The sequence below is a fragment of the Balaenoptera physalus genome (genome assembly GCF_965194825.1).
Source record: "Balaenoptera physalus genome assembly, chromosome: 11".
Taxonomy (NCBI): domain Eukaryota; kingdom Metazoa; phylum Chordata; class Mammalia; order Artiodactyla; family Balaenopteridae; genus Balaenoptera; species Balaenoptera physalus.
The window spans coordinates 66,454,759-66,481,558 of record NC_138896.1 but is presented as its reverse complement, the minus strand read 5'-3'; the positions used below and the strand labels follow the sequence as shown (position 1 = coordinate 66,481,558).

General features: G+C 44.9%; 2 protein-coding genes and 1 long non-coding RNA gene across 10 annotated transcripts in view; 2 read left to right on the top strand and 1 right to left on the bottom strand.

Moving 5' to 3' along the window:
- LOC309637797 overlaps positions 1-9,739 on the bottom strand; it is a 555,044-nt gene extending 545,305 nt beyond the window's left edge. For 6 of the 7 annotated variants that reach the window (XR_014250806.1, XR_014250807.1, XR_014250808.1 and 3 more), the window contains exon 1: positions 2,751-9,739. This is a non-coding gene — a long non-coding RNA (uncharacterized lncRNA). The remainder of the gene's footprint in view (positions 1-2,750) is intronic. The other variant, XR_014250812.1, reaches the window with a different exon arrangement.
- An 82-nt stretch (positions 9,740-9,821) lies between these two features.
- Positions 9,822-13,400, top strand: RPL14 (ribosomal protein L14). Its single transcript, XM_082412991.1, has 6 exons — positions 9,822-10,031; positions 10,543-10,644; positions 11,238-11,332; positions 12,601-12,700; positions 12,792-12,845; positions 13,059-13,400. The coding sequence occupies exons 1-6, from the start codon at positions 9,837-9,839 to the stop codon at positions 13,338-13,340; spliced, it is 828 nt and encodes a 275-aa protein (XP_082269117.1). The 5' UTR covers positions 9,822-9,836; the 3' UTR covers positions 13,341-13,400.
- A 254-nt stretch (positions 13,401-13,654) lies between these two features.
- Positions 13,655-26,677, top strand: ZNF619 (zinc finger protein 619). 2 transcript variants are annotated; one of them, XM_082412901.1, is made up of 5 exons: positions 13,655-16,002; positions 16,560-16,642; positions 20,518-20,644; positions 21,605-21,715; positions 25,119-26,677. In XM_082412901.1, exons 2-5 carry the CDS (start codon positions 16,622-16,624, stop codon positions 26,450-26,452), a joined length of 1,593 nt encoding a protein of 530 aa, XP_082269027.1. In that variant the 5' UTR covers positions 13,655-16,002; positions 16,560-16,621; the 3' UTR covers positions 26,453-26,677. The 2 variants fall into 2 exon arrangements, with proteins under 2 accessions (XP_082269027.1, XP_082269026.1); XM_082412900.1 differs by having other exon boundaries at positions 21,602-21,715.
- The last annotated feature ends 123 nt before the right edge of the window (positions 26,678-26,800 follow it).

The window sequence follows — 26,800 nt, the reverse complement described above, 5'->3', positions numbered from 1 at the left end:
CATATTTGTAATAAATTAACATTGCAGTTTTGCACACACCCCCAACCCCGTGGGTTTCACTTGGGTAAGCGCCTGCGCACAGGAGAAAAGTTATATAAGCTAAAGCTGTCAGTCAATCAACTTGTCAAATAACACAGGACACAGGGAGGGACCACCACCCTAAAAAACCCAACCCTATTCCCATTGCGAGGCTGCTTCTGGTTTCCAGACAGCCTGCTCTCCTTTCCCGGGAACATACTTTCATTTTGCTTAATAAAACTCTTGTTGCTTAAAAACTGCTCGACGTCTCTCGATTGCATTCTTTTCTTCGGGAGGACAAGAACCGAGGAATTGCCATTTCCTTGGTAAAACTACTTCCCCTAGTACAAGTACAAACTCCATTTACTGGAAAGCCTTTTTAAAACTTTATTTTTTTGACCGCACTGCGCAGCTTGTGGGATCTTAGTTCCCCGAATAGGGATTGAACCCTGGCCACAGCAGTGAAAGCATGGAGTCCTAACCACTGGACCACCAGGGAATTCCCTAAAACAATCTTATAAAACAGACAGCAAATCCCAAAAACATGTTCAGCAGACACATTTGCCCTGGGGCAAGTTCCAAGTACCCATATGCTCAGCAACTCAGAAAACATTCCAACCACGGTCAGTGTGAATATGGGTCAAAGTCATCCAAGACCTCATGCATAGCAGCTGTACTGAGGAATACATGTCAGGGGCAGCCCAGGCAAGCTCTTGCTTCCTTCCAGAGTGCTTCTTGCAGATTCTGATACCCTCCACCCTCCAGGCAGGACATGGACAGGTATAGTGGCCAAAGTAGTGGCCAGAATGGAGAGGGCTGCATTAATGCTGGGGTAGGAGATGAGGTTCAAGTGCTACAGTGCAGCAAGGCTGTTATTATTTGGCTGTTCTTGCCTGGGAACATCCATCTACCCAGCCATCTACCTCTGCAGCTGTGCTCTACACCTGGCCATGTAGGGAGTATATCTCCCTTGAAAGCCTCATACAGTGACACCTCGGCCTCACCATTCTCCAGCAAACACAGATTGCTTGGAATGAGGGACTAAGCAATTAATCACAGCAAGAACTTTGCTGTTCCTGCACTTCAAAAATGACATGGTTCAAAAGGGGAACGAACAAGGCCTTTCTGGGGCTCTCCTGGAGGCCCATGGCTGTGAAGACATTGTGGGGAAATTTTTGGCCACACAACATGGGCAGAGTAGGAGGAGATTCTTCTATTTCCATGCTTTACTTCATTGTACAAGGACATCAAGCCTGGGTCTCACTGTCCTTCATTTTCAGGAACCTCTGGATTACAAGGTGGCTTCATTAAACAAGTGAATGAGGTCAGTATCAGCCTGCTGCATGTCCTGAGGCAAGGAGTTGGTACGTGAAAGGGTTTATTCAACACACCATCATCACTAGGAAGTCAAACTTGGTGATGGAATTGAAAAAAGGTCTTTCAGCACCCTTGTGCGTGACTATTTCCTGAAAAACTTTGAGGATGATTGTACACTTAGCCTTGAAAAGACACAGACACTGAGATGCCGTCCACCTGGTATTTTCTCTGATACTACTCTGTTCCTCCTTGAAAAGGGTTCCCAGAATCAATTACAACATGTGTGTGTGTGGAGGCTTCCCCACACCAACAAGAAATTCTTAGACACCAGCAGGGTGTCTGAGAAATCAACTCAGTTCTGACACTAGCTACCCAGGTAAAGGGCTCAGTCTCACAAGACCACCCTTCACTTCAGACGCCAGTCGCAAGCCCAGGTTGTTATCTGTGCTTCTGACCAACCGGCTACAAATCAGAGGTTCCCAGGACATCCTCCTCGGGTCCAACTGATCTGCTAGAACGACTCACAGAACTCAGGAAAACCCATGTACTCACCAGATTACTGATTTATTATAAAAGGATACTAAAGGATACAAATTAACAGCCAGACGAAAAGACATACGGCGAGGTACCGAACAAAGGCACTTCTGTCCTCTTAGAGCATGGGGCCCTCATGTGAGAATGAGGAAGCACTGTCGCTCTCCAGGTGGAAGCTCTCCAAAAATGGGACCAAAAGCTGTCCTTCTGGGTTTTTATAGAGGCTTCATTACATACCTACAATTGACTAAATCACTGGCCAATGGCAACTGAGTCAATCTCAGGCTCCTCTCCCCTCTTCCTGAAAATCAGGGGCTGGGACTGAAAGTTCCAACCCTCTAATCACAGAGTTGGTTCTCCTGGCAACCCACCCCCATCCTACTTCTAAAAGTCACCTCATTAACACAACAAGAGACACCTTTATCACTCTGAACATTTAGGAAATTCCAAGGGTTCTGGCCATCTGGATGACCAAATATATATTTTCCTTATAAATCACAATATCCCACGCCTCTTCCTCCTCCCAGTGTTCACCCCATTCATTCAGGAATGCCTGCAGCAAACCCAGCTGAGCTGTGAAGTGCTCTGAGAATGCCGTTAGTGTACCATGACTTTGCCCACAGTGTCTAGAAGTTTGGTGACTGGCTCCACTGCACAGGACCAAATAATAGCTGAGTCCAGCTCCTGCATCTTAGAAGCCAAGAACAAATCCTTCCAGCTAGCCATTCATGGGATCACCCCCTGATCACAGAAATCCCGCAGTAATTCCTTTGGTAAACCGCAAACTGCTATTCTCTGCAACAAGCATTCTGTCGGGAGATTCTCAGTGATGTCAACAGCCTCTACAAAATCAATCAGATATTAAATAAAACTCCACTTACCTTCTTCACTCTGGTGAAAACGGCACACAAAGAGGGAGAGATTTTCTTTGGAAGAGATACCAGTGTTCCCATCTATGATCACACTCAAGAATTCGGCTGCTTTTACCGGCTCCGGGAACTTGTTCTGGGTTTGGAGGCCTGTTAGCTTATCAGTTCATTCTGCATTTGTTCAGCTATTTCGAGCACCATGTGGTACGTAGCTAATTTTCTCTTTCAAAACTGGGTCCAGTTCTGTAATATAATGTGAGAATGCATATATAACCTTGGTGTTAGTGAGCCTTCTATGCAACAGAATATTCTGTGTTCCACAGAAAATGAGGAGTTTAATGATCTATTTTAGAGCATGACAACTGTTTGTCAACAGCTTCTAATATTCAAAGGCAACAAAAGCCACCAACTTTGCTGTGGCCTCACCTTGTTCCTTAGATCTGATATGTTTCCCAAGTATTTTTTAAAATTTATTTTATTGAAGTATAGTTGATTTACAGTGTTGTGTTAACTTCTGCTGTACAGCAAAGTGATAGTTCCCTGTGCTATACAATAGGACCTTGTTGCTTATCCATTCTATGTATAATAGTTTGCATCTGCTAATCCCCTTGTTCTATCACCATATTTCCCCAAATATTTTCTTGACACTGGACCAATCTGTATTGGCACAGACACCAACACTAACTCCTTGGTTGTTAAACAGAAAAGACAAACCACAAAACACCCCATCCAGGCATTTGGAGTATTAGACAAACTTGCACTACTGAAAGAAACTGGGCACTGCATCCCAAGAGTCCCGACCCATTTCAGGGTCCATCAGCCTCTTTGGGAACTGGAAGTTGGAAGTGAGCAACCACTGGCTTGCTAAGTAAGCTTCATTTGATCTAATTCAGGTTCCTGTGATTTAATAGGCCAGTGTCCTCCTCATGATGGACATCTTGCTCATCCAAGTTTATGTCACCACCTGTGGTTTGTGAGTTTACCTCCTGCTTTGCAACAGAAAAGATCTAAAATTTCCCCATTGATGAAACCCTCAGGGTACCTTCCTGCTATATCGTCAACACTTGTTAAGTAAAAATTAGCTCTGGGGACTTCCCTGGTGGCCCAGTGGGTAAGACTCTGTGCTCCCAACGCAGGGGGCCTGGGTTCAACCCCTAGTGGGGCAACTATATCCCGCATGCCGCAACTAAGTCTGCGTGATGCAACTAATAGCCGGCACAGCCAAAATAAATAAATAAATAAATATTTTTTAAAAAAGTTAGCTCTGAGAAAGTAAAACCTGCATGGCTAGTCACTGGGCAGGAAAAACAGATACAAATAAAGACAACTGTAAAGTTAACAGGAAACAATATTTCTGCCAATGAATGCTACATCTATGAAAGGTCATAATAACCCTCTTCTTTGAGTGACTACTGATTTCTTACTCATTGAGAAACTTTGTTCTCTAAAATCAAAGATTCTCAGAAACTTTGATGTTTTACATTTTAGCAGTAAGAATGAAACAGTTTCAATTTACAACCCAGGAGCAAACCTTCAGAAAAGGGGTTTCTGGACAACATTTTCAAAGAAACAGGACCATGGGTTCATTCTGCTGTCTAGGGCTGATGTTGACCACTTTAGAAAGTCCTGCTTTCCTCTGAGTCTATAAAAGCAGTGTTTCATTTAAATTTCATCTAAACTTCACATCTCCCCACAATCCTATAACCCCCTCTCTTCTTAGTGGTCTTAGGTTGATTGGGCTTGGACCCTGTTACGTTCAGCTTCCAGGCTCCTAAGATGAAAATTTTGAAAATAGATGTGTGAATGAAAAATGTTGCCTGACATATCAGTAAACAAAGGCTATTGCGGCCATCAACCCATCAACCACTAAAGCCACCCCAACTGTGCACTCTGAGGGGATTCAGGATGGAAAAAAGAACAGTATATTGGTCCTAGATAGCTAAGGTGCATATCAAAGGAATAATTTCAATGAGCCCAGACTCTTGCAACTTCCCATACACAGAAAAGCCCTAAATTCATTAACTTGAGATGTCTGGTTTTCTTTTTTTTTTTTTTTTTTTTCAATTGGGGTATAGTTGTTTTTGGTTTTCTTATTAACAGTAATCTTTTGATGTTCCACTACCTGGTTTTTGTTGCAAAACTCGTATATATCCTGGCTCCTCCCTTGCCTCTTTGGAGCAGTCCCCCAAAGCGATCTGAGAGGCTGTCTTCCTGGCTTAGGTCCTCAGAAAAGCCACCAAATAAAAAATAATTCTCAACTTTTAGGTTGTGCAGTTTCTTCACTTCACAGATGTAACGTGCATTTTTCATTCCTAAATATATCATGCCAGGTAGGCATACATATGACGGCCATGCCAGTTCCATCATAACAGGGATTGGTTCATAACTCAGAAAGGTTACAGGAACAAGGATGTCAGGGTTCTGCGTAGCTTTTGCTTCACTTCTTGAACAGGCTTAGATTTTTTTCTCTTTTGGGCCCCAGACAGTTTGTCTGCTAAACTGAAGCCTCCATCCCTCATGACTGACGGGGAAAAAAAAAAAAAAAACCCAGATACATCTACTCAGCTGAAGCTGACAGGTATACTGGGGTCCAGCGTGTACAGGTGGACAGCTCTGGCCACGCTGACACCCGTAGGGATTCTGGAAACAGCGGGGAAGGGGGCGAGCTGCTGCCCTCCCCCGCATCGCCCGGCCTGGAGCCGACATCAGCGCTACCCCTCTGCTCGGAGCCTCGACGCTGAAACCCGAAGCAGGACGTCCGCCCTGCCCTTCACATCCACTTCTTGCCACAGACAGGCGCTGCGGCGCGCGGTTTCAGGGGAACATAATTTCCAACACAGCTCACGCCAACAGCTGACGAAAGATCTAAGCTCTAGAGCGTTCTGCGGTCGCCATGTTTGTAGCAGGCACGAACCTTGACCCGCCTTTCCTCTCAGTGATTGGACGCGTAGGGATGGCGTACGGCAGGGGCGTGGCTCCGCAGGGAGAGGCCCCGCGAAATAACGGATGGGGCCAGGACGCCATCTTGGATCCTGGCGTCGTCCCCGACTTGCCCTTCCTCCCGGTGATTGGACGAGCCGGTTGGGTGTCCTGGAAGGGGCGTAGCCGGCCAACCAGACCTGGGCGTGTGCTTTATCTGGTTCCTTTGTGTTTGAACCGTATAGATGCTTAAGATGCTCTTGCTTATTACTGGACGCCGGCGATGTAGCGAGGTAGAGAAGGCTTGCTTGGAGAATTATCTTGCCATTATAATGGAGCTTTGAGAAACTCTGAAAACCGCCTGGGGCTGCTTTGAAAGGTGTCTTAAGATGCTTCTTCAGGGACTTCCCTGGTGGTCCAGTGGCTAAAACTCCGCCATCCCAATGCAGGGGGCCTGGGTTCCACCTCTGGTCAGGAATCTAGATCCCACGTGCTGCAACTAAGAGCATGCTGCAACTAAAGATCCTGCATGCAGCAACGAAGATCCCGCGTGCCGCAACTAAGACCTGGTGCAGCCAAATAAATAAATATATATTTTTTAATTTATTTATTTTTATTTTTATCTACGTTGGGTCCTTGTTGCTGTGTGCGGGCTTTCTCTAGTTGCGACGAGCGGGGGGCTACTCTTCGTTGCGGTGCGCGGGCTTCTCATCGCGGTGGCTTCTCTTATTGTGGAGCACGGGCTCTAGGGCCGTGGGCTTCAGTAGTTGTGGCTCACCGGCTCTAGAGCGCAGGCTCAGTTGTAGCACACGGGCTTAGTTGCTCCGCGGCATGTGGGATCTTCCCGGACCAACGCTCGAACCCGTGTGCCCTGCACTGGAAGCCTTTTTTTTTTTTTTTTAGAAGATGCTTCTTCAAGGATGGGCTTCCCGGGTGGCGCAGTGGTTAAGAATCGGCCTGCCAGTGCAGGGGACATGAGTTCGAGCCCTGGTCCAGGAAAATCCCACATGCTGCGGAGCAACTAAGCCCATGAACCACAACTGCTGAGCCTGTGCTCTAGAGCCCGAGAGCCATAACTACTGAACCCGTGTACCACAACTACTAAAGCCCGCGCGCCTAGAGCCTGTGCTCCACAACAAAGAGAAGTCACCCAATGAGAAGCCCGTGCACCGCAACGAAGAGTATCCCCACTCACCACAACTAGAGATAGCCTGTGTGCAGCAACAAAGACCTAATGCAGCCAAAAATAAAATAAAAAAGAAAAGAAAATTCTAGTTTCCTTTAAAAAAAAAAAGATGCTTCTTCAAGGATACACTGTCATTTTTCAGGGAGAAAGATGGGGAGCACATTCTAGGAAGAGGGGCGCTGACTGCATGAAAAGCCACGAAACGTAGCTATAGAGGGATTAGGGGTGAGGGGCGCAGAATGGCGAGAGAAGCAGCTAGGAAGGGGTTAGGGTGAGATTATGGAGGGCCTTGAATGGCTAAGGAGTTTGGACTTTATCCTGTAGATTAAGTGATAAAAATGGACTTTTGGAGGACTTTAAACCAGTGTGACATAACCATTTAGTGAACTCTAGAAAAATAATTCTGTAACTGGAGAATCCCAGTCTTTCCCAAAGTGTGTTCAGTGAACCACTTGTGGAGCTTGTTTATTAAATGCAGATTCTTGCCCCTCCGCAGACCTGCAAATCAAGATTCTCTGGTTGTAGAGCCAGGAAACACATTTGGGGGAAAGAAATGCACAAATCATAAAGGTAGAGATTTGAAAGTTCACAAGCTGAACACACTAGTGTAACCAACACCCAGATAGAGAAACTCTCCAGCAGCTCAGAAACCCCCCTTCCCCCTCCAGCCATTGCTGACTGCACCAGGGGTAAAAGTGACTACTTCTAATATTATAGATTAGTTTGCCTGTTTTGAATTTTCTATAAATGAAATCACAGAGTATATACTCTGTCTGGTTTATTTTGCCCAGTGTTGGGTATAAATTCATCCATGCTGTTCCCATGTAGTTGCTGTTGACTCCATCACTGCAAACTTCCACAATTTATCCATTCTCTTGTTTATGGCTTTTGGGTAGTTTCTAGTTTGGGGCTGTTACCAAGAAAGTGCTGCTATGAATATTTTTATTCACGCCTTCTGCTTTATAAATTATAAAGCAGGATACCAAGGCCTAAAGACTACCCAATTACTGAGCCCCTCCCTATTCAGGTACTGTACCAAGAAAAGATTTCAAGTTTCTGCTTTCATGGAACTTATGTCAATTGGCACAAAACTACAACCTAAGTGAACGGAAAAATCAGTCGAACAATTGCCATTATGATAATAGCTCTAAGGAAAACAAAAAGCTGAGCTAGAAAAGGGAGAAGTAGAACAACTGCAATTTTTTTATGTGGTAGTCAGGTTAAGTCTCAGAAGAGGTATCTAGAAAAAAATACAAGACATAAGTTGCTACTGCTATTCAATGAGTATGAAGAGGGAAGGGCATTCCTGGCAGGGAGACACCATGTACAAAAGTCACAGCACAAGACAGTTCTTGGTGGCCTGGTCAAGATCAGTGTGGCTGAAGCACAATGGTGAAGGAGGGATGGCATAAGATGTGTTTGGATATAGGAACACATGATGCAGGGCCTTGTAGGCCAGAATAAGGAGTTTAGATTTTATTCTAAATACTGTAGAAAGCCACTAAAGTATTTTATTTTATGTATTTATGTATTTATTTATTTTTACATATTCTGGACACAAGTCCCTTATCAGATATTTGATGTGCAAATATTTTCTCCTATTCTGTGGGTTGTCTTTTCATTTTCTCTTTGTTTTGGCTGTGCACCGCGGCTTGCAGGATCTTAGTTCCCCACCAGGGATCAAACCTGCGCCCCCTGCAGTGGAAGCGTGGAGCCCTAACCACTGGACCACCAGGGAATTCCCTGAAGTACTTTAAAAAGAAAGTGATGTGATCTGATTTATTTTTTAAAAAGATCCCTCTGACTGGTGAGCAGAGAACAGAGTAAAGGGAGCAATGGAGAAGGCAGGTCACTTAGAAGGCTGCTAGAACAGTCCTGGGAATATACACTGGCAGAGAGCTTAGAGGAAAGGACTGAAATACATTTGGGAATTGTCAGCACAATGATCAACACCTTAAGGATGAAAGTTAACATTGCCATATTGGGACAAAGATATATCCTGCAGGTGTTCTGATGTGATGCATCAAGGACACGGCATTTCTACCAAAAACTGCATAATCTGAATCTAATCATGATGAAAACTACAACAAATCCACATTGAGAGACCGTCTACAAAACAACTAGCCTGTATTTTTAAATGTCAGTACTGTGAAAGACAAGAAAAGGTTTGCTAGAGATTTTAAAAGACTAGACGTGATAACTAAATACAAATTGTAACCCTTCATGAGATCATAGACCAGGAAGATTTTTTTTCATTTGCTGGAAATGACATAAATGGAACAACTGATAATATTTGAATAAGGAGTGCAGATTAAATAATAGACTATGTAGGAATTCCCTGGCTGGTGAGGATTCTGGGATTTCACTCCCGGGCCGGGTTAGATCACTGGTCATGGAATAAGATCCCTCAAGCTGTGCTGTGGCCAAAAAAAAAAAAAAAAAAAAAAAAAAAAGAATGTTATTATTAATTTCATGAGTTCGACCACTGAACTGATTATGTAGAATAATGTCATTGTTTTTAGGAAATATCACATTTAAGTGTGTAGAGATAAAGGAACATCATGTCTGCAATTTCCTCTCAAATGGTTCAAAAAAAAAAAAAAAGATTAAAAGATAAAGCAACGGTAAAATGTTACCACTTGGGGAATCTAAGTGAAACGTTCATGGGAATTATTTGTACCAGTTTTGTAACTTTTCTGTAAAGTCTGAAATATTTTAAGATGAAAGGTTAATAAAATTACTGGAGTCACTTACGGAAAGAAAAAATCTAGTATTAAGCCATCGGTAACATTTGGACAAAAATCGGGAGAGAACGTACTGAGTAGCGTAAGGAAAGATGGAAGAACGTTAAAATAGAAAGTCGAAAGGAATGAGGACAGAGTCACAATGGAAAGCACAGCTTTTGCGCCTTCACCCTCAAGCCCTAAGAGACAACCTTCCTACAAATTACCCGCGGTATTAACTAAGCCAATCCCGCGATTCCAGTCAGGGAAATGGAGCGCGGCTTCGGCACGCTCCGGCAGCCTCCGGCTTGTTTTCCCAGTGAGCATGCGTGCGCGTACGGGCGAACGTCCCAACCAATCGGTGCCCACGTCGGCGTCTCGTTCATCGCAGGGGCGGGGTGGCCTTCTACACATGCGCACGGTTGGGGGTGGTTTTCTTCCTTTTCGCCGAACGCCGCCAATATGGTGAGTGTCTCAGGCGTGGGCTCCGGGTCTGCCCGCCATGCCGTTCCATCTCTGCTTGGGTTGGGGAGTGGAGGCGCGGAATGGCGCCCAGTGGGTCTTAGGTAGCGCGCGGTGAGGGTCCTCGGGTGGGCAGGACATGGAGTTGGGAGCTTTCCGGATGCGCGCCTGACGAGCGCGTGTGGGGCCCGGTAGGCCCGGCGCTGCCTGGGCCACGCGTGCGCGCTTCGGCCGCCTGCCCCGGACCGCTGGGGTGGCCACCGGGGCCAAGCCGGGATGGGGCTGGTGATCCGGCCGTGCAGGCCCCATAGGCCTGGAGGCCAGCGGGAACTTGGCTTTTGCCGCCGCCGCCGCCTCTGCGGATTTCGTCCACCTAGGTTGCTCCATGGCACCTGGGCGTGTTACCCTCAACATTCTTTTTCCCTGTTTTTAGCCACACTACCTTTAAGCTGCAAAGCCTTGCAAACTAGGGAGTATATTTAATCAGTTATTCTCCCCCACCTCTCAATTTTAGGTGTTCAGGCGCTTCGTGGAGGTTGGCCGGGTGGCCTACGTCTCCTTTGGGCCTCACGCCGGGAGGCTGGTCGCGATTGTAGATGTTATTGATCAGAACAGGGTAAGTGCAAAGGAAAAGCGTCACAGCTTCACATGGCAGTGGATGGTATGCAGTGTAGATGATAATGGTAATTGTCCCAACAGCCGTCTTAGGATAGGATTACCACGGGTGGTAGCTTTATTTTAGGAAACAGCCAGCGCAGATAGGGGTTAGGAGTACAGACTTGAATTGGCGCATACTACTGGGTTTGAGTAATACTTCCGCTCCTTCAGCTAGGCAGAGTTTTTAACTAATTATGGGCTAAAACATAGGTGAGGTTTAAATCAGTTATTATGTTTAAAGCTAAAGTTTAGAACAAAGCCAGGCACATAGAAAGCCGTTATTTGCTATTGTCACTGTTTGAGCACCACAACTAAGGGATTGACTAAAGGCTGTGAATAATCATAAAATTATTTGTTGGGAATGCAAGGGTTAAAGACTTTATATGTAGTTGGGTTTTATGTTGTGCTACTGTTGCTAAGTCTTCTTAACCTTTAAAAAAAAGCATTTAAATATAAGAATTTGATGATTCTGAAAGGACTAATATATAGAATATCTGCATTTTGAATGCTGTTACATTTTTACACTGAGTTCCTTGGTTTTACGTCTTCTAGGCTTTGGTGGATGGACCTTGCACTCAAGTAAGGAGACAGGCTATGCCTTTCAAATGCATGCAGCTCACTGACTTCATCCTCAAATTCCCACACAGGTAACTATCCACCAACCGTCACCCCTCCCCTAGTTTTGTTAATGCTAGCAAAAGTTTGCTTAGTTTAATTTAAAAATGTTTTTGCTATTTTGTTGTTTTTCTCTTGAGAACATAGTAAGCAGTGTGAAAGTGAGAGCAATTTAGGAGAGGGATTTACATCGTAGAAGTGGACAGGCATTATTTACTTCTAAAATGCCCTGCGGTCCTGTAGTTCTCTGGCTTGCCCTTTATCCAGATTTCCCATCCTTTTTCTCTTGTCCCCCTTTCTTTCACGTTTTACACAACAAAAGCCTCTCTATATGTGTGGTTCCCCCAACATATGTTAGTCCATTTTAGCTTCAGAACAAAAATAGCAATTGTCTCTTGCAACTCTATCATTAGTTGAGCTTTTTGTATGTGTTAGCTATTAAGTATTTAATATACATCATCTCCTTATGACAGCCACAAAGAGGTTCTATTCCCAGTTATTTATAAGGGATTAAGGCAGTCATTCTGTGATTCTTGATGTGATGTAGGTTATAGAAGTGAAACACTATGGTGTGTTGCTGTGCAGTGACAGTTGTTTGCAATGGAACATGTGCTGTGACATATTACTAGTTTATTTTCTAAGCATACTGGGTTTTGATATTTGAAAGGAATTTCAAAATGATTATAATTCCATTGAACACATCTTTATAAGTGTTATTGTACAAAAAAGCATAAGGCATAAGGATTAACTTTACATCGTTGTTTATGAAAAGGAAAATGCTTTTTACACATCCACTATTTGAGTGATATTATATACATGATCAGGTGATTTTTAAACCCAGAAAGTGGAATGGTTTGCATATTTTTATTAAAATTGTGTGTTTGAGATTATAAGACATTCTGGCTTAGTGAACACTGTTCAAACAAGTAAAAGATACTGATACATTGTGTCAGGTGGTGTGTTTTCTATGGAGACAACTAGAGCTGGAAGTAGAAAAAATGAGAAGGGTTCTTTTGGCATTTTCCTTATGCTTTTTTAATTTGAGGGGTATAAATTGTGCCTTTTCAGAGGACGAAAAGCTGTCCTTGGATCTCTGTGGCTTCAAAGATGATATCTGTTTGTTTATTTATTTTATTTTTTGGCTGCACCGGGTGTTAGCTGCGGCATGCGTGTGGGATCTAGTTCCCTGAGCAAGAATCGAACCTGGGTCCCCTGCATTGGGAGCACGGAGTCTTAGCCACTGGGCCACCAGGAATGTCGCAAAGATGATTTCTTAATCTATGGTCTTGGCTCTGTCTAGTGCCCGCCAGAAGTATGTCCGAGAAGCCTGGGAGAAGGCAGATATCAATGCAAAGTGGGCAGCCACAAGGTGGGCCAAGAAAATTGAAGCCAGAGAAAAGGTAATGATTTAGAGTCATTTGAATTTGGACCTTTCCTGGGGAGGATTGCAAGGTGGTATGACAGGGATTTTTTTTTTTTTTTTTTTAACAGAAAGCCAAGATGACAGATTTTGATCGTTATAAAGTCATGAAGGCAAGGAAAATGGTAAGTTTTTAATTAATTCAGGATTGTTGTATTCCAACCCTAAACTTGTTTGTCTGGTTAATTCTGCTTGCCTAAGCTTATAGACCAAAGTTGACTTCATAGGAGTCTTAGACGTCATAAGGGTTGTCTTCTATACATACATATTCCATACATATAAGATAGATATGTGTTTTGTATGCATATATGATAAACATTTCTCTTGAAATTTTTCAGAGGAACAGACTAATCAAGCTTGAAGTTAAGAAACTTCAAAAGGCAGCTCTCCTGAAGGCTTCTCCCAAGAAAGCACTTGCTGCTAAGGGGGCAGCTACGGCAGCTGCTGCAAAGGTTCCAGCAAAAAAGATGACTGCTACGGGTAAGAAGGCTCCAGCCCAGAAGGTTCCTGCCCAGAAAGCTGCAGGCCAGAAGGCAGCACCTCCTCCAAAAGCTCAGAAGGGTCAGAAAGCTCCAGCCCAGAAAGCACCTGCTCCAAAGGCATCTGGCAAGAAAGCATGAGAGCATAAGAGGCTGTTATAAACAGAATAAAGGTTCTTTTTGACATGTTGGCAAATCTAATATATGGATTAAAGTCTGTTACTGGGGCCGGGATTATGAGGCAGATTGATGGTAGGGTTGTTAACGTCGTCATTGGAGAATCAGTTCCTTAGTCCCACTCTGCCCAGATTCAAAGTCATCACACAAAGTCATAAGTAATGTTCTCATGGGAAATCATGATAATTAGACCACTGGGTTAATTTTTTTCCCTTGTACAAATATATTTCCCATAAATAAGTAAAATCCCAGCTGCTTTTGATGCTGGAGTTTAGTACATTATACATTGGTTCCTTAAAGTTTCTGGTTCCCAATTATTTCTAATCAAAAGCTGGCTTCTGAGCCTCACTAGGACAAGGAGGACAGCTCATTTTTGCTTGGTGGTATTAATAGGCAGGTGATACAGTGTAATAGTTTCTGTGATAGAGGAAATACAGGCAGTTTTGGGTTACCTGTCCTTGGCTGAGGGGGTTGTCTAAAGGGGAATCTTCAGCTTCCACCCAAAAGAAAGATGATGTAAGGGGAAGGGTGGTATGAACCTTAGGAATATAGAGGACTGGCCAGAGGCCACTGGACCCGGAAGCCAGTTGTTGGATCTGTGTTGGGCAGGTGGGGTATAGGAAGCCATAGGGTGTTTTTAAATGGAATGATACCTGAGATTCAGATCGTGGCTGTTGAACTGAATGAAACGGAACAAGAGTGGGAAGGTCAGGTGGTGTCAAGCTCGGCAGTATTCCTTACCTTGACAAGAGTCCAAAACAAAGTGGCAGTGGTGATGCCATTTGGTAGTCTTCATATTAATGTAAATAAGTGATGTCTTCTACTAGTGTCTTGGTTTACCACTGGTGCTTCTGTCCCACCTTTTCTTCTTGGATTTTTTTTTTTTTTTTTTTTTTTTTAGTTTCATGAACTGCATTCTATAGTATTCCAGGTAGCGTTCATGAGTAATAAACTTTTGAATGCTTGTCAAAGTATTTTTATTGTGCGCTTATGAGTTTTTACTCAGCCATCTGATAGCGAATGTATGGGGTTTTTTGTTTTGTTTTTTCCCCCACACCATTTCTCTAACTCTCCACACTTCAGTTCAATTCTGACCCTTAACTACCCAGGTGAGCCTCAGGTTAAGGGGTCTGCCCCGACTTCAGACATCAATTGCAAGTCCCAGGCATCCTGTACTTCTCACTGTGCAGCTGAGAATTGGAGTTCCCATGACTCCCTCCTTAGGTTTAACGGTTTATTAGAGCTAAGGCTCATTGCAGAACTGAGAAATACTTCGTTACCAGTTTGTCACAAAAGATAAAACCAGGGAACAGCCAAGTGGAAGTGCATGGGTCAAGGTGTGGGGGGAAGGGGCATACAGCTGCTGTGCCCTCACTAGCTTAGCACCCTGCCAGCACTTTCGTGTATTCATCCTGGAAGCTCTCTTGAGCCCCCCATCCCTTGAGAGTTTTTATTGAGGTTCATTAGGTAGGCACATTTGTTAAATCATTGGCCATTGGTGATTAGCTGGATCTCCAGCCCCTCTCTGCTCCAGGCAGTGGGGCCACGTGGTCCCAATCCCCTGGTGGATTCCTCTGGTGACCAGGCCCCCCCAACTGTCACCTCGAAGTTAGGAGCCCCCAGCTACCGACGTATCAGAGGACACAAAGGCAGTCTCACTACTCCGGAGACTCAAAGGATTTTAGAAACTTCTTGTGTCACGAAGAAGTGAAGACCAAATGTGTATTTTTTTTTTTTAATTTGTTTAATTTTTTAATTTTTTGGCCATGTGGCATGCGGTATCTTGATTCCCCAACCAGGGATGAACCTGCGCCCCCTGCAGTGGAAGCGGGGAGTCTTAACCACTGGACCACCAGGGAATTCCCCAAATATGTATTTAAATCACAGTATTACAGCCTGTATCTATGTGACAGTTTAGAACCAGAAGTTGTTATAAGTGCTTTGCATGAATTGACTGAGTCAGTTAATCCATGGAATTTATGAGTTTGAAACTATTACCATTCTCAACTGAAAAACTGAGGAAAAGGTTAGTAATTCGCACAAGGCCATACAATGAATAAATGGTGGAGACAGGATTTGAACCTGGATAGTCAGACCCCAGACTTCATGATTTTAGGTCACAGTCCAGGCCATCAGCCACTAAGCGGGAGAATGGGGCTTTACATTCATTAGGTTAAGTTGCTGCTAGCAAACCTTAGCGCCAGAACTCGAAGCATCACAAGAAGTACAACGTGGTAACTGTCCTTGAGGAAGTGATTGTCAACTTGGGGTGAGCAGCCATAGGGAAGAGCCACTGAGGGATCAGTAGTCTGGGGTCTGGCTTGGGGGAACCATGGAGAAGGGCCAGCCTCCCGGCTTCCTAGAGAGGCGCCCAGGGCGCCGGCCTGGAGCGCTTCCGCTTTGGCTCTGTTCGGCTGGGCTGCCGGCACTCAGGGAGCGGCTGGGGATTCCGCGACCCTGCTCCCCAGTAGCCCAGCCCTCCCCATCCCAGAGCTCGGGCGTCAGGGCCTGGCACTCGCCGCAGAGGGGCCCTCGGGGCGCCACGAGCCTGGTCTCAGCCCTCTGCCGGAGAGGCGCCATAGACCTTCCTGCCTCGAAGAGTCGGCTGGATCTCCTCTGATTCGCGGTACTCAGGGTGGGGTCAGGTGACGTTTGGGGTCGCCTGCTTCCCAGGGTGGAGTGTTAAGATGTGGATGTGGTCTCCGGTCCCCATCGCCCACTGGGACGTTGAGCGTCTTACCTTTTCCTCCCGGGCTCAGAACACCCCTTGCATTTTTTTCTGCAGCCGGTGCAGAGGTCCATGGACCCCCCTTTACCCTACTTTCTCTTCAGAAGCTTGTTTAGAGTCTTTGCCATTCATGATCAGTAGAAGCATTCAGTGCAGACTACTTAGTAACGCATTCACAGTGGGTCAGGGATTTTCTTAAAAGCCATGAATACACTGCAGTCCTTGACTTAAGAGATTCTTTCTAGGAATTTCCATCCTCACCAGGCAAATTTGTAGAGTGTACAAAGGAGCAGTTGCAGCGCACAATGAATCCCTAGCGAGGGTGCAGTGAGGCCATCCACAGTGTCCTAAGAGTATGTTTCCAAGGATAGTGGCAAGGAGACTGAGGGAGGAAGAGGTGGCAAGTGTGGGAAACAAGACAGGGTCAGTCTCATTGTGGTTCTTTCTCCTCTTAGCTCTGCAGGTTCTTGCTTTTCCAAACAGAGAGGGCACCGCGTGAAGCCAGGGGTCATCAGCCATGCTCCAGACATGGTCCCAGGTGAGCTGAGCTTTCTTCCAGCTTTCCATATTCAAAACAGATATGAAAGGGCTTTACAGGACCCGTAGCCTGCCTTGAACAGTCCTGTGCTTAGCTTTGCATCCATCAAAGAGTATGGCAAAGGAGTGTGTTAGGGGAGTTGATGAGGGAGAGTAGGATAAACTTGGGAGGATCAGGTTGGGAAAGAGGGGAGCACCAGCCAAGAAATTCTCCTAGAAACTGAGAATCTACGTCCATGCAAACTGCAAGTACGGTGCACCGATGAGCAGCTTTGGTCTCACTAGGGGGCTCATTAGAAAGGCAGAATCTCAGATCTCCTGAATCAGAAGCTACATTTGTACAATATCTGGGGAATTAATGGGCAAGTTAAAATTTGAGGAGTGCTAGTCTGCGTGACAATACACAGAGGAAGGCTGCCTCCTAAGATTAAACAGGCACGCCCACAGGAGGAGTTTACGCTGCAGACCACGGAGTCAGGGTACAATGCAGCCCAAACTGGGAGCATTGGAGGGTGTGGATTGATGAAGGAGGTGAATTGTTGGAGGAATGCTGAGTTTGGAGCTGAAGCCAGTGCCTCTAGCCCATTGCAAAGACTGCAGCTTAACCTGTGTAAGAGGCTATATCCATTGTTGGCACAAATTCATGCAGCATTGGAGGAAGTTTTCCCTCCAGAGTTTTCTTAGTGGTACAGGATAATTTCAGTAAATTTTTCTCAAGAGTCCTACATCATGTAATGAGAAAGCTGGGTATATCACGTAATGGATGTATCATATAATGAGAAGGGTCCATCCCAGAAACTTAAGAGCAATGTATATTTGGTTCATTTTTCTGGACACTGGACCATCCACTTCTGTTTCAGCACTTAAGCCAACATTAGTTCTGTGTCAGGAAATGTTTAAACATCTTTTGGGACAGTCTGTTCTCTCCAAGTGCTTTGCCTGGACTATAGTAGTCATGGGGGATTATGTTCCACTAAGAGAACCCCAAGTGACAGTGGCTTAAACAAGATAGAAGCTTCTCTCTCACAGCAAAGAAGTCTGGGAGAGGCAGCCTAGGGCTGGTGTGGCAGCTCCACTGTCATCACACATCAAGGTCCTTTCTTTTTTTAATAAATTACTTTCGTTTTAAAATTAATTATTTAATTATTTTTGGCTGTGTTGGGTCTTCGTTACTGCGTGCGGGCTTTCTCTAGTTGCAGCGAGCGGGGACTACTCTTTGTTGCGGTGCGCGGGATTCTCATTGCGCTGGCTTTTCTTGTTGCGGAGCATGGGCTCTAGGCACACGGGCTTCAGTAGTTGTGGCACGTAAGCTCAGTAGTTGTGGCTCGCGGGCTCTAGAGCGCTGGCTCAGTAGTTGTGGCACACGGGCTTAGTTGCTCCGCGGCAGGTGGGATCTTCCCAGACCAGGGCTCGAACCTGTGTCCCCTGCATTGGCAGGTGGATTCTTAACCACTGTGCCACCAGGGAAGTCCTCCACGTTCTTTCCGTCTTTTTGCTCCACTGGCCTAGCACTGGCTCTCATGCCCAAGGTTACTTCATGATCCAAGGTGGCCGCTTGATTTCCAGCTGTCATGTGCATTCCAGCTAGAAGAGATGCTAAAAACTCAAACCTCTCAGCTGAGTTGCTCTCTTTTAGGACCTCTCAGAAGTGAGATAGATAGATAGATATATAGATAGATATAACTGTCAGCCTTTGCTCCAGTCTCTATGAGAAACATTTGTTATTTGGAATCTTTTAGGAAGTTCCCCTAATCTCATCTGTGGTTATAATAAGTGCTGAGATTTATATAACATCATGTGCCAGGTGATGTTTGCTTTACACATATTAATTCATTCCATCCTTACAAGAGCCCCATAAGCTAGGTACTGCTGTTGTCCCAGTTTTCCAAATGAAGAAACTGAGGCACAAAAAGTTAAGTGTCTCATCCAAGTTCATACAGCTAATGGCTATAGGGATGGGATTTGAACCTAGGGAGTCTGGCTCTAGAGCAGGGTTTGTCAACCTCACCACTGTTGACATTTTGGGCCAGGTAACCCTTTGCTGTGGGGGACCCTCCTGTGTCCCCCACAGTAACATCTGTCCCTGGCCTCTACCCACTAGGTGCCAGTAGCATCGCCACCACCCGACAGTTGTGACAACTAAAACCATCTCCAGGCATTGCCACATATTCCCTGTTGGGCACAGTATCTCCCCCCGCCCCGCCCCCCGTTGAGAACCACAGCTCTAAAGTCTGTGCTGTTAGCCATTATGCTGTGCTGCTCTTATCTGCTTCCCACATAGAGGAATCTACAACGCTGTTGATTTAATAACGGAGAAGAAGGAAGTACTAGCAAAGGACCAAAGCAGAGTGATGAGAGATGGAGCTGGATGTTGAGAAGCTGAATGTTGCAGAGAACAAAGAACGAAGGACGCATCGATAATTAGAGAGGAGAGGAGGGTGGAAGCCATAATGTGAAGGAAGAAGGTCAGGACCATGGTCTCAGCTGTTGACTCTCAAGGAAGTAAAGACAGAATATTAACATTCAGGATCAGCAAAGTGTCTGTTCTCTCCACTGTTCAGTGAGGGAGCCACTAGCTACAGGTGCCTATTTAAATTAAAATGAATTAAAATTAGAAATCCAGTTCATCAGTCACACTAGCCATGTTTAGATTTCCTGGTCAAGGTGTTATCTGACTTCTTCACTGTATGGCTATTATTTTCCCCTTGCAACTGATAAATCTGTTGGGAAACATTTAAGAGCATGCACATGTCCTGCTCCTCATCAAAATTTCCGCCTAGATTTAGCATCCAGCGATGGTTCTTGTCTGAACCAGTCTTTACAATGATGGCTACAACCCTCCGATACTTCTTCGGTTATTTCCTCCACCCATAAGGGACTAAGCACAAAGAGACGGTTGTTGACGTGACAGACTGGGATAGGGGACAGTGTGATTCAGGGAGAGATATTATAGTAGGACTAATTTATGTAAGTGGTCAGTTCATTTTGAAATGTTTGCTTCCTTATTCAACCTTGTAATAAATACTCAGATAAAGAGGACTCACTTTTGTCTATTTGAAAGTGCTTACTATCACTGATCCCCATCATCTAGAAATGGGAATAATAATTCTTACTTCACAGATGTGTTCTAAGGATTGAGCTAATTGATGTGAGAGTAACTGGCACGGGACAAGGCACAATGGCCTAAACAAGCTGTGACTTTCCTTCTCCCTTGGGAAGGTGGAAACAGCCCCAGTGGGAGGCAGGAAGAGACACACCTGGTGAAGAGGACAGTGTTGGCAGGTCGGACAGAGCTTAGGTGATCAGGGACAGGTCCATGTTGAAGAATGGAGACTGCCTTTCTGTCCCTGGAGTCAGATGTGTTAGGAAAGGAGGAGGTGACATTGCCTTCATGGGACAAACAGCTTCCTGATAAGGCAAGATGTTGGGAAGAGGAAGAATCGCCCCTCTGTCTATACTAAAAGATATGGAGGGGGCCATCCAGAGAGGAGCTGAGCGGGAGGCCCTGATGGGGGCTCCAGGATGGGTGGAGGCTGGGCAAAAGATACCTGCTGTGGTCATTTTAGAAAACATGCCAGAAAGATGGACCCAGCCCATGGAACCAGACCCAGGGTTGCTGTGATCACCAGGCAGACAACAGTAGGTGCTGCACTGTGTGCTTGGGATGACAGTAGTGGGGCCCCAGAGGCAAGCACGTTGAAAATGGGGATGCTGGCTGAGGGCTGTGCCTGACTGGGGTGCTGTGTGGCTCTTCTTTCCAGTACACACCCTCCCTGGGGCTCAGAGCCATGGACTCCAGGAGATTCCTCCCTTCCCTGGAGTTCAGGCCGCTCCCTCTGCCCCATCCAGGGCTTGAGCAGGAACCTGTTGTTTCAGGAATCAGTGAGCTTTGAGGACGTGGCCGTGTACTTCACCCAGAACCAGTGGGCCAGCCTGGAGCCTGTGCAGAGGACCCTGTACAGGGAGGTGATGCTGGAGAATTATGCAAATGTGGCTTCCGTGGGTGAGTCCTCCTTCCTTCCTAAAACTCAGCTTTTGCCATTGTGGGCTCCTGGCTTCCTCCTTAATGGATCTGGGATCTCTAATACTACCAGGATTGATGCTCCATGAGCTGAGCGCCCCAATCCCCAGCTCTAGGAGTAGCTGCTGGAGAAAGATCTGGGTTTACTTTGGTTTTTTTTTTTTTTTTTTTAAATTATTATTTATTGGGCTGTGCCAGGTCTTAGTTGCGGCATGCGAGATCTTCAGTTGTGGCATGCAGGATCTTTAGTTGCAGCATGCGTGATCTTTAGTTGCATGTGAAATCTTTAGTTGTGGCATGTGAACTCTTAGTTGCAGCATGTGGGATCTAGTTCCCTGAGCAAGGACCGAACCCGGGCCCCCTGCATTGGGAGCATGGAGTCTTAGCTACTGGACCACCAGGGAAGTCGCCACTTTGGTTTTAAACGAGACTTCTCGGGAATTCCCTGGCGGTCCAGTGGTTAGGACTCTACGCTTTTACTGCCGAGGGCTCGGGTTCAGCCCCTGGTTGGGGAACTAAGATTCCCACAAGCTGCAAGGTGTGGCCAAAAAAAGACTTCCCCTCTTTCCCTGTGGGAACTCTCCTGGGAGGGGCTTTGCTCTGGGCACAGAGCACTGAGAAGGTTCCATGTTTGTTCCTTCACTCTTTCAATTCCCTGGAGGAGACTCTGGCCCCGTCTCCTCTGTGTGAGAGTCTCCTGGGGCCCCCCCATACACACTTCCAATGACAGTGGGAACTTTCTTTGTTCTCAGAGCCAGAATAAACTTCCTCCTGAGCAAAACAATTTGAGCCCTCCTTACACCCCGGAGTCTCTCCATACTGGCCTCACTTCATCTCCTAGGACATCACTTCTTTTTCCACCTGGCAAAGCAGAGGGTGGGCTGAGAGGGGTCAGAGTAGACTCTCCTCAGCTTCCTGTTCCTTTTCTTTCTCCTTCAGCAGCATTTCCGTTGCCCAAACCAGATCTGATATTCCAGCTGGAGCGAGGGGAAGCACCAGGGGGCCTGGATCCCTGGACACCCATCAGGAGAGAGGTGAGAGGTGTCTGCACAGGTAAGCAGGAGAACCTACCATGTTCCTCTTCAGCTTTGCCTCCTTCGGTCTTTTAATGATTTAACATGAAAAAGGTTCCCTTGCTGGAGCTTCAGACCCAAACTGGAAAAGACGAGTCCAAACATTTCATTTTCTGTCATTTTTCTTTGTAAAACTAAAGGATTTCAAACCTTTTGTAGTGAAAATAGGTTTCTGTTGGTCAACTTAAGAATATAAACAGAATATAGTAAGAACTTGTTTCTGTAAGAATATTTTATATGGGTGTGTGTGAAACTGTACAGGAGAACGGAATGTTTATGAATTCCTGAACACTAAGTTATAAATTAGCTTTTGGAAGAAAGCCTGTTTATTTTGGGGAGTGTTTTTTCTACTTCTGTAAAAAATACTGTTGGCATCTTGATAGGGATTGCATTGAGTCTCTAGATGACTTTTGGTTGTATTGACATTTTAACAATATTAGTTCTTCCAATTCATGAACACGGGATATCTTTCCATTTATTAGTGTCTTCTTTGATTTTTTTTTTCCCTCAATATCTTGTAGTTTTCCGAGTAGATATCTTTCACCTCCTTGGTTAAATTTGTTCCTAAGTATTTTATTGTTTTTGATGCTGTTATAAATGGGATCAATTTCTTTATTTTTCATAAAACTCATTGTTAGTGTATAGAAATTATTCAGATTTTTGTATGTTAATTTTATATCCTACAGCTTTACTGAATTCATTGATTAGATCTAACAGTTTTTTGTTGAGTCTTTAGAATTTTCTATATAGAAAATCATGTTATCTGCAAATAGAGACAATTTTATTTCTTCCTTTCCATTTCTGGTACCTTTTATTTCTTTTTCTTGCCTGTTTTCTCTAGCTAGGATTTCCAGTATTGTATTGAATAGGAGTGGTGAGAGTGGGCACCCTTGTCTTGTTCCTGATCTTAGAGGAAAAGCTTTCAGCGTTTCACCCTTGAGTATGATGTTAGCTGTGGGCATGTCATTTATGGCATTTATTATGTTGAGATACGTTCCTTCTATGCCTAATTTGTTAAGAGTTTTTATCGTGTATGGATGTTGAATTTTGCGAAATGCTTTTTCTGTATCTATGGAGATGATCATACGATTCTCTTCTTTCATTCTATTAATGTGAAGTATTGGTTGGTTTGCAGAAAGCATGATTGGGAATGAGTGGTTTCCTTTTTTGAAAGATATTGAATTGAAATAAGTGTAAAGAACCATCCAGAGATTTGGTGTATAGCCTTTCTCATTCAATTGGCCCTGTTCTTATACTCTCTCAATCGCTAATGCTATTCAGAACCTCTGTAAACCAAATGCCCCTTTATTATTCACCCACACTCTGTTTTCATCGGTACCTTTAGGTTGACTCCAGCACTTCAGGTCACCTTGATGAAACCCTTTCCCAGGGACCCACCTGCAGTTGTCAGTGTCTCCCTTTGCCACAGCTACACATTGTTTAGTTAGCCTGCCAACAGCTTTAAACCAGCATTGTCCAGTAAAGCTTTCTACCGGATGGAAGTGTTACATATCTGCACTCTCCAATATGGTAGCCATTAGCCACATAAGCACCTGAAATATGGCTAATGCAGCTGAGGAACTGAATTTTTAATTTCATTCCATTTTAATTAATTTAAATTTTGATAGCCACATGTGGCTAGTGACCACCTAATCAGACAGTGCAGCCTAAAACCATTAAAAAACAGCCTCCAACTGCCTCTTTTAGTTTCTAGATCAGTGGGTTTCAAACCCTAGTGTGCATCAGAATCACTTGCAGGGCTTGTTAAAACACAGACTGCTGGACACCACCTCCAGAGAGTCTGATTTGGCAGATTGGGGTAGGGCCTGAGAATCTGAATTTCTAACAAGCTCCCAGATAATGATGGTCCTGGAACCACACTTTGAGGACCACTGTTCTTGAGAATCTTGAACTGTGTTTTTAAAATTCTGGGTTGCAACTCCTCACTGAGTTGTGCTCAGCATTTAAAAATTAGACTAGACTGTGCTAGGCTTAAATAAAATAGACCAAACTTGTATAAAATCTGTCATATGTTCATCACTCTTATTAAGGGTATCATTCTGCGAAACTTTTGTTTCTGTTTCAGTTTTGTACGAGTGTATACATTTTTGTGTGGAGGGATGTGTGTACTGAGTGAGTCATGGTCAAAATAACTCAAGAAACACTAAGCTAGAAGTTTCACTTGTCATATCTTTGGTGCCTGAAAAGGCAAAAACAGCTTCCCTGTTGTAGTGCCACCAGTGAGAGTGTGGGTCCCCCTTGCCCGCCAGTTGCCATCTCCAGTCCTAGAAGGGTCTTGACTAGCCATGTCTTTTTTCCTTTCGTGGGTAAGTCTCTCTCCCAGGGGACAGCACATAGGTTTTGAAATTGCGGTCCTTTTATGAACCCCTCACAACTGGCAGTGTTACAAACCATTTTTTCCCCAGTCAGACTTGCTATAGAGCACATCTCTTTAAAGATTACAGAATACTCTAAAGCATTTGGACAGTTTCTTGCCTTGACAGGGCCTTGAGATCCACTGTTGCGGACAGCATCTCCCAGCCCTCTGGACGCTGTGTGGCATGAGAGCTGCTTACCCAGCTCTCTTTGCTGTAGTTCAGAGATCTCCTTCCTCTACCTCAGCTCCTTCTGCTTTCCCTTTTTTTTTTGGCTGCTCTGTGCGGCTTGCAGGATCTTAGTTCCCCAACTAGGGATTGAACCCAGGCCCACAGCAGTGAAAGCGCTGAGTCCTAACTACTGAACCACCAGGGAATTCCCTCCCTCTACTTTTCTTAATTCCTTTCCATTCCAGCAATTTCTCCACCCCATTCCCATTTTTCTTCTTCCATTCGTCTCCATTAACAGTTTCTGCTGTCTGCACTAGTTTTGTTGTCTTAATGGCATTGCTTTCCTTCTCCACCTCCAATATTTTTAACTGTTCCTTCAGGGCACCATCAGGAGGCTATGTCTCCCTCCAAAAAGTACATATGTCCCGGGCAAGCTAGTACTGCTTAATCCCTTTCTCCTTCTAGCATAAATAAGTGACTGTTATGTTTTCTTTTTTCTTTTCCTCTTGTTTTTCTTTGATACCTTTATCTTTATGTAATGCCCTTCTTTGTTTTTTTGTTACAGTCTTTGTTTTAAACTCTATTCTGTCTGGTATGAGTATTGCTACTCCAGCTGGTATGAGTATTGCTACTCCAGCTTTCTTTTTGTTTACATTTGCATGGAATATCTTTTTCCGTCCCTTCACTTTCTGTGTGTGTGTGTGAGTGTGTGTGTATTTATTTATTTATTTTAATTTTTACTTTATATTGGAGTATAGTTGATTAACAATGTTGTGTTAGTTTCAGGTGTACAGCAATGTGATTCAGTTATATTATGTTTTCTTTTTATCATGCTAGGTGGTAAAACCAAGACTGAGAATGGAGGGCAAACTCCAGAGCTGAGCATTTCTAAAGGACCAGAGTCACACAGACCGATAATGGAGGTACGGCTGGTGGATGTTCCCCAGCACCCTCACTTTGAGAACAGCTTAGAGAAGCTGAAGCTGTATGACATGGGGAAGAAAACAAACTCAAAGAATGGCGATTTCACAGATTTGCCAGTCCAGGATCATACATCTTCCACTGTTGAAAGAGAAGAGATAGCCAGACAACTGGAAGGAAGATGTGGTGTCCACACACATCTCATTGCAAAGCAGGGCCTCCCTAGAGAACAGGTATTTTATAAATGTGAGTGTGGCAGATATTTCAACCAACATTCAGACCTTCACCAGCATCAGAGAATTCACACGGATGAGAAGCCCTACAAATGCAAAGAATGTGGGAAGGCCTTCAGATATAACTCAAAACTGTCACGGCACCAGAAAATCCACACTGGGGAGAAACCGTACCCGTGCGAGGAATGTGGACAAGGCTTCAGTCAAAACTCCCACCTCCTTCAGCATCAGAAACTCCATGGGGGAGAGAAACCCTATGAATGTAGGGACTGTGGGAAAACCTTCAGCTACAACTCAAAACTTATCCAGCATCATCGAATCCACACTGGGGAGAAACCCTTTAAATGTAAGGAATGTGGGAAGGCCTTTCGGTGTAGCTATGACTGTGTCGTCCATGAGCGAATCCACACTGGGGAGAAGCCATACGAATGTAAGGAGTGTGGGAAAAGCTTCAGCTCAAATTCAGTCCTGATTCAGCATCAGAGAATCCACACTGGGGAGAAACCTTACGAATGTAAAGAGTGCGGCAAGGCTTTCCGCCGGAGTTCAGTATTTCTCCAGCACCAGAGGTTCCACACTGGGGAAAAACTCTATAAGTGTCATGAATGTTGGAAAACTTTCAGCTGTAGCTCACGCTTTATAATACATCAGAGAATCCACACTGGGGAGAAACCTTTTGAATGCCAGGAGTGTGGGAAGGCCTTCAATCAGAAAATCACCCTGGTTCAGCACCAGCGAGTTCACACTGGGGAGAAACCTTACAAGTGTAAGGTGTGCGGGAAATCTTTCAAATGGAGCGCAAGTTTCATTCAGCATCAGAAACTGCATACTAGGAAGAAACCTGCCCAAGTTACAGGGCCATCCCTGGTTAAGCCCCACTGCCCCACTTCAGTCCTCTCCCCTCCGCCTCCCCAACATGCGAGCCCTGCCCCAGCCATGCCAAGGTCTCCCGTCTTCTCCACATGCAGTGCTGCTTCCTCTCTCTCTGCCTCTCTTTGTGCTGCTCCCCTCATCTGAAATGGCCAAGTCTTCACCTGTCCAAATCATGCATTTCTTTCAGGATCTTGCTTCTCCTGGGAAGTCATCCCCTCATAGCCTGAACGCTTTATCTCATTCCCCATGAGCTCCCTCATGTTCTCAACTCCATTGTCCCTAAGGTAGCAGACTTTCCTCTGGGCTCCTGGTCATGTCTTTAATGATACTCTTCTGGTCTTCCATAAGTAAATCATTATTGTTTTCCCAGCTCCATTTAAGTTTCATGCTTAAGGACCGTGTTTGATTACCCTCTTCTATCCCCCGGGTAGCAAACGGTAGTATTTTTTTTTTTTTTTTTTTTTTTGGGCCATGCCTTGCAGTTTGCAGGAT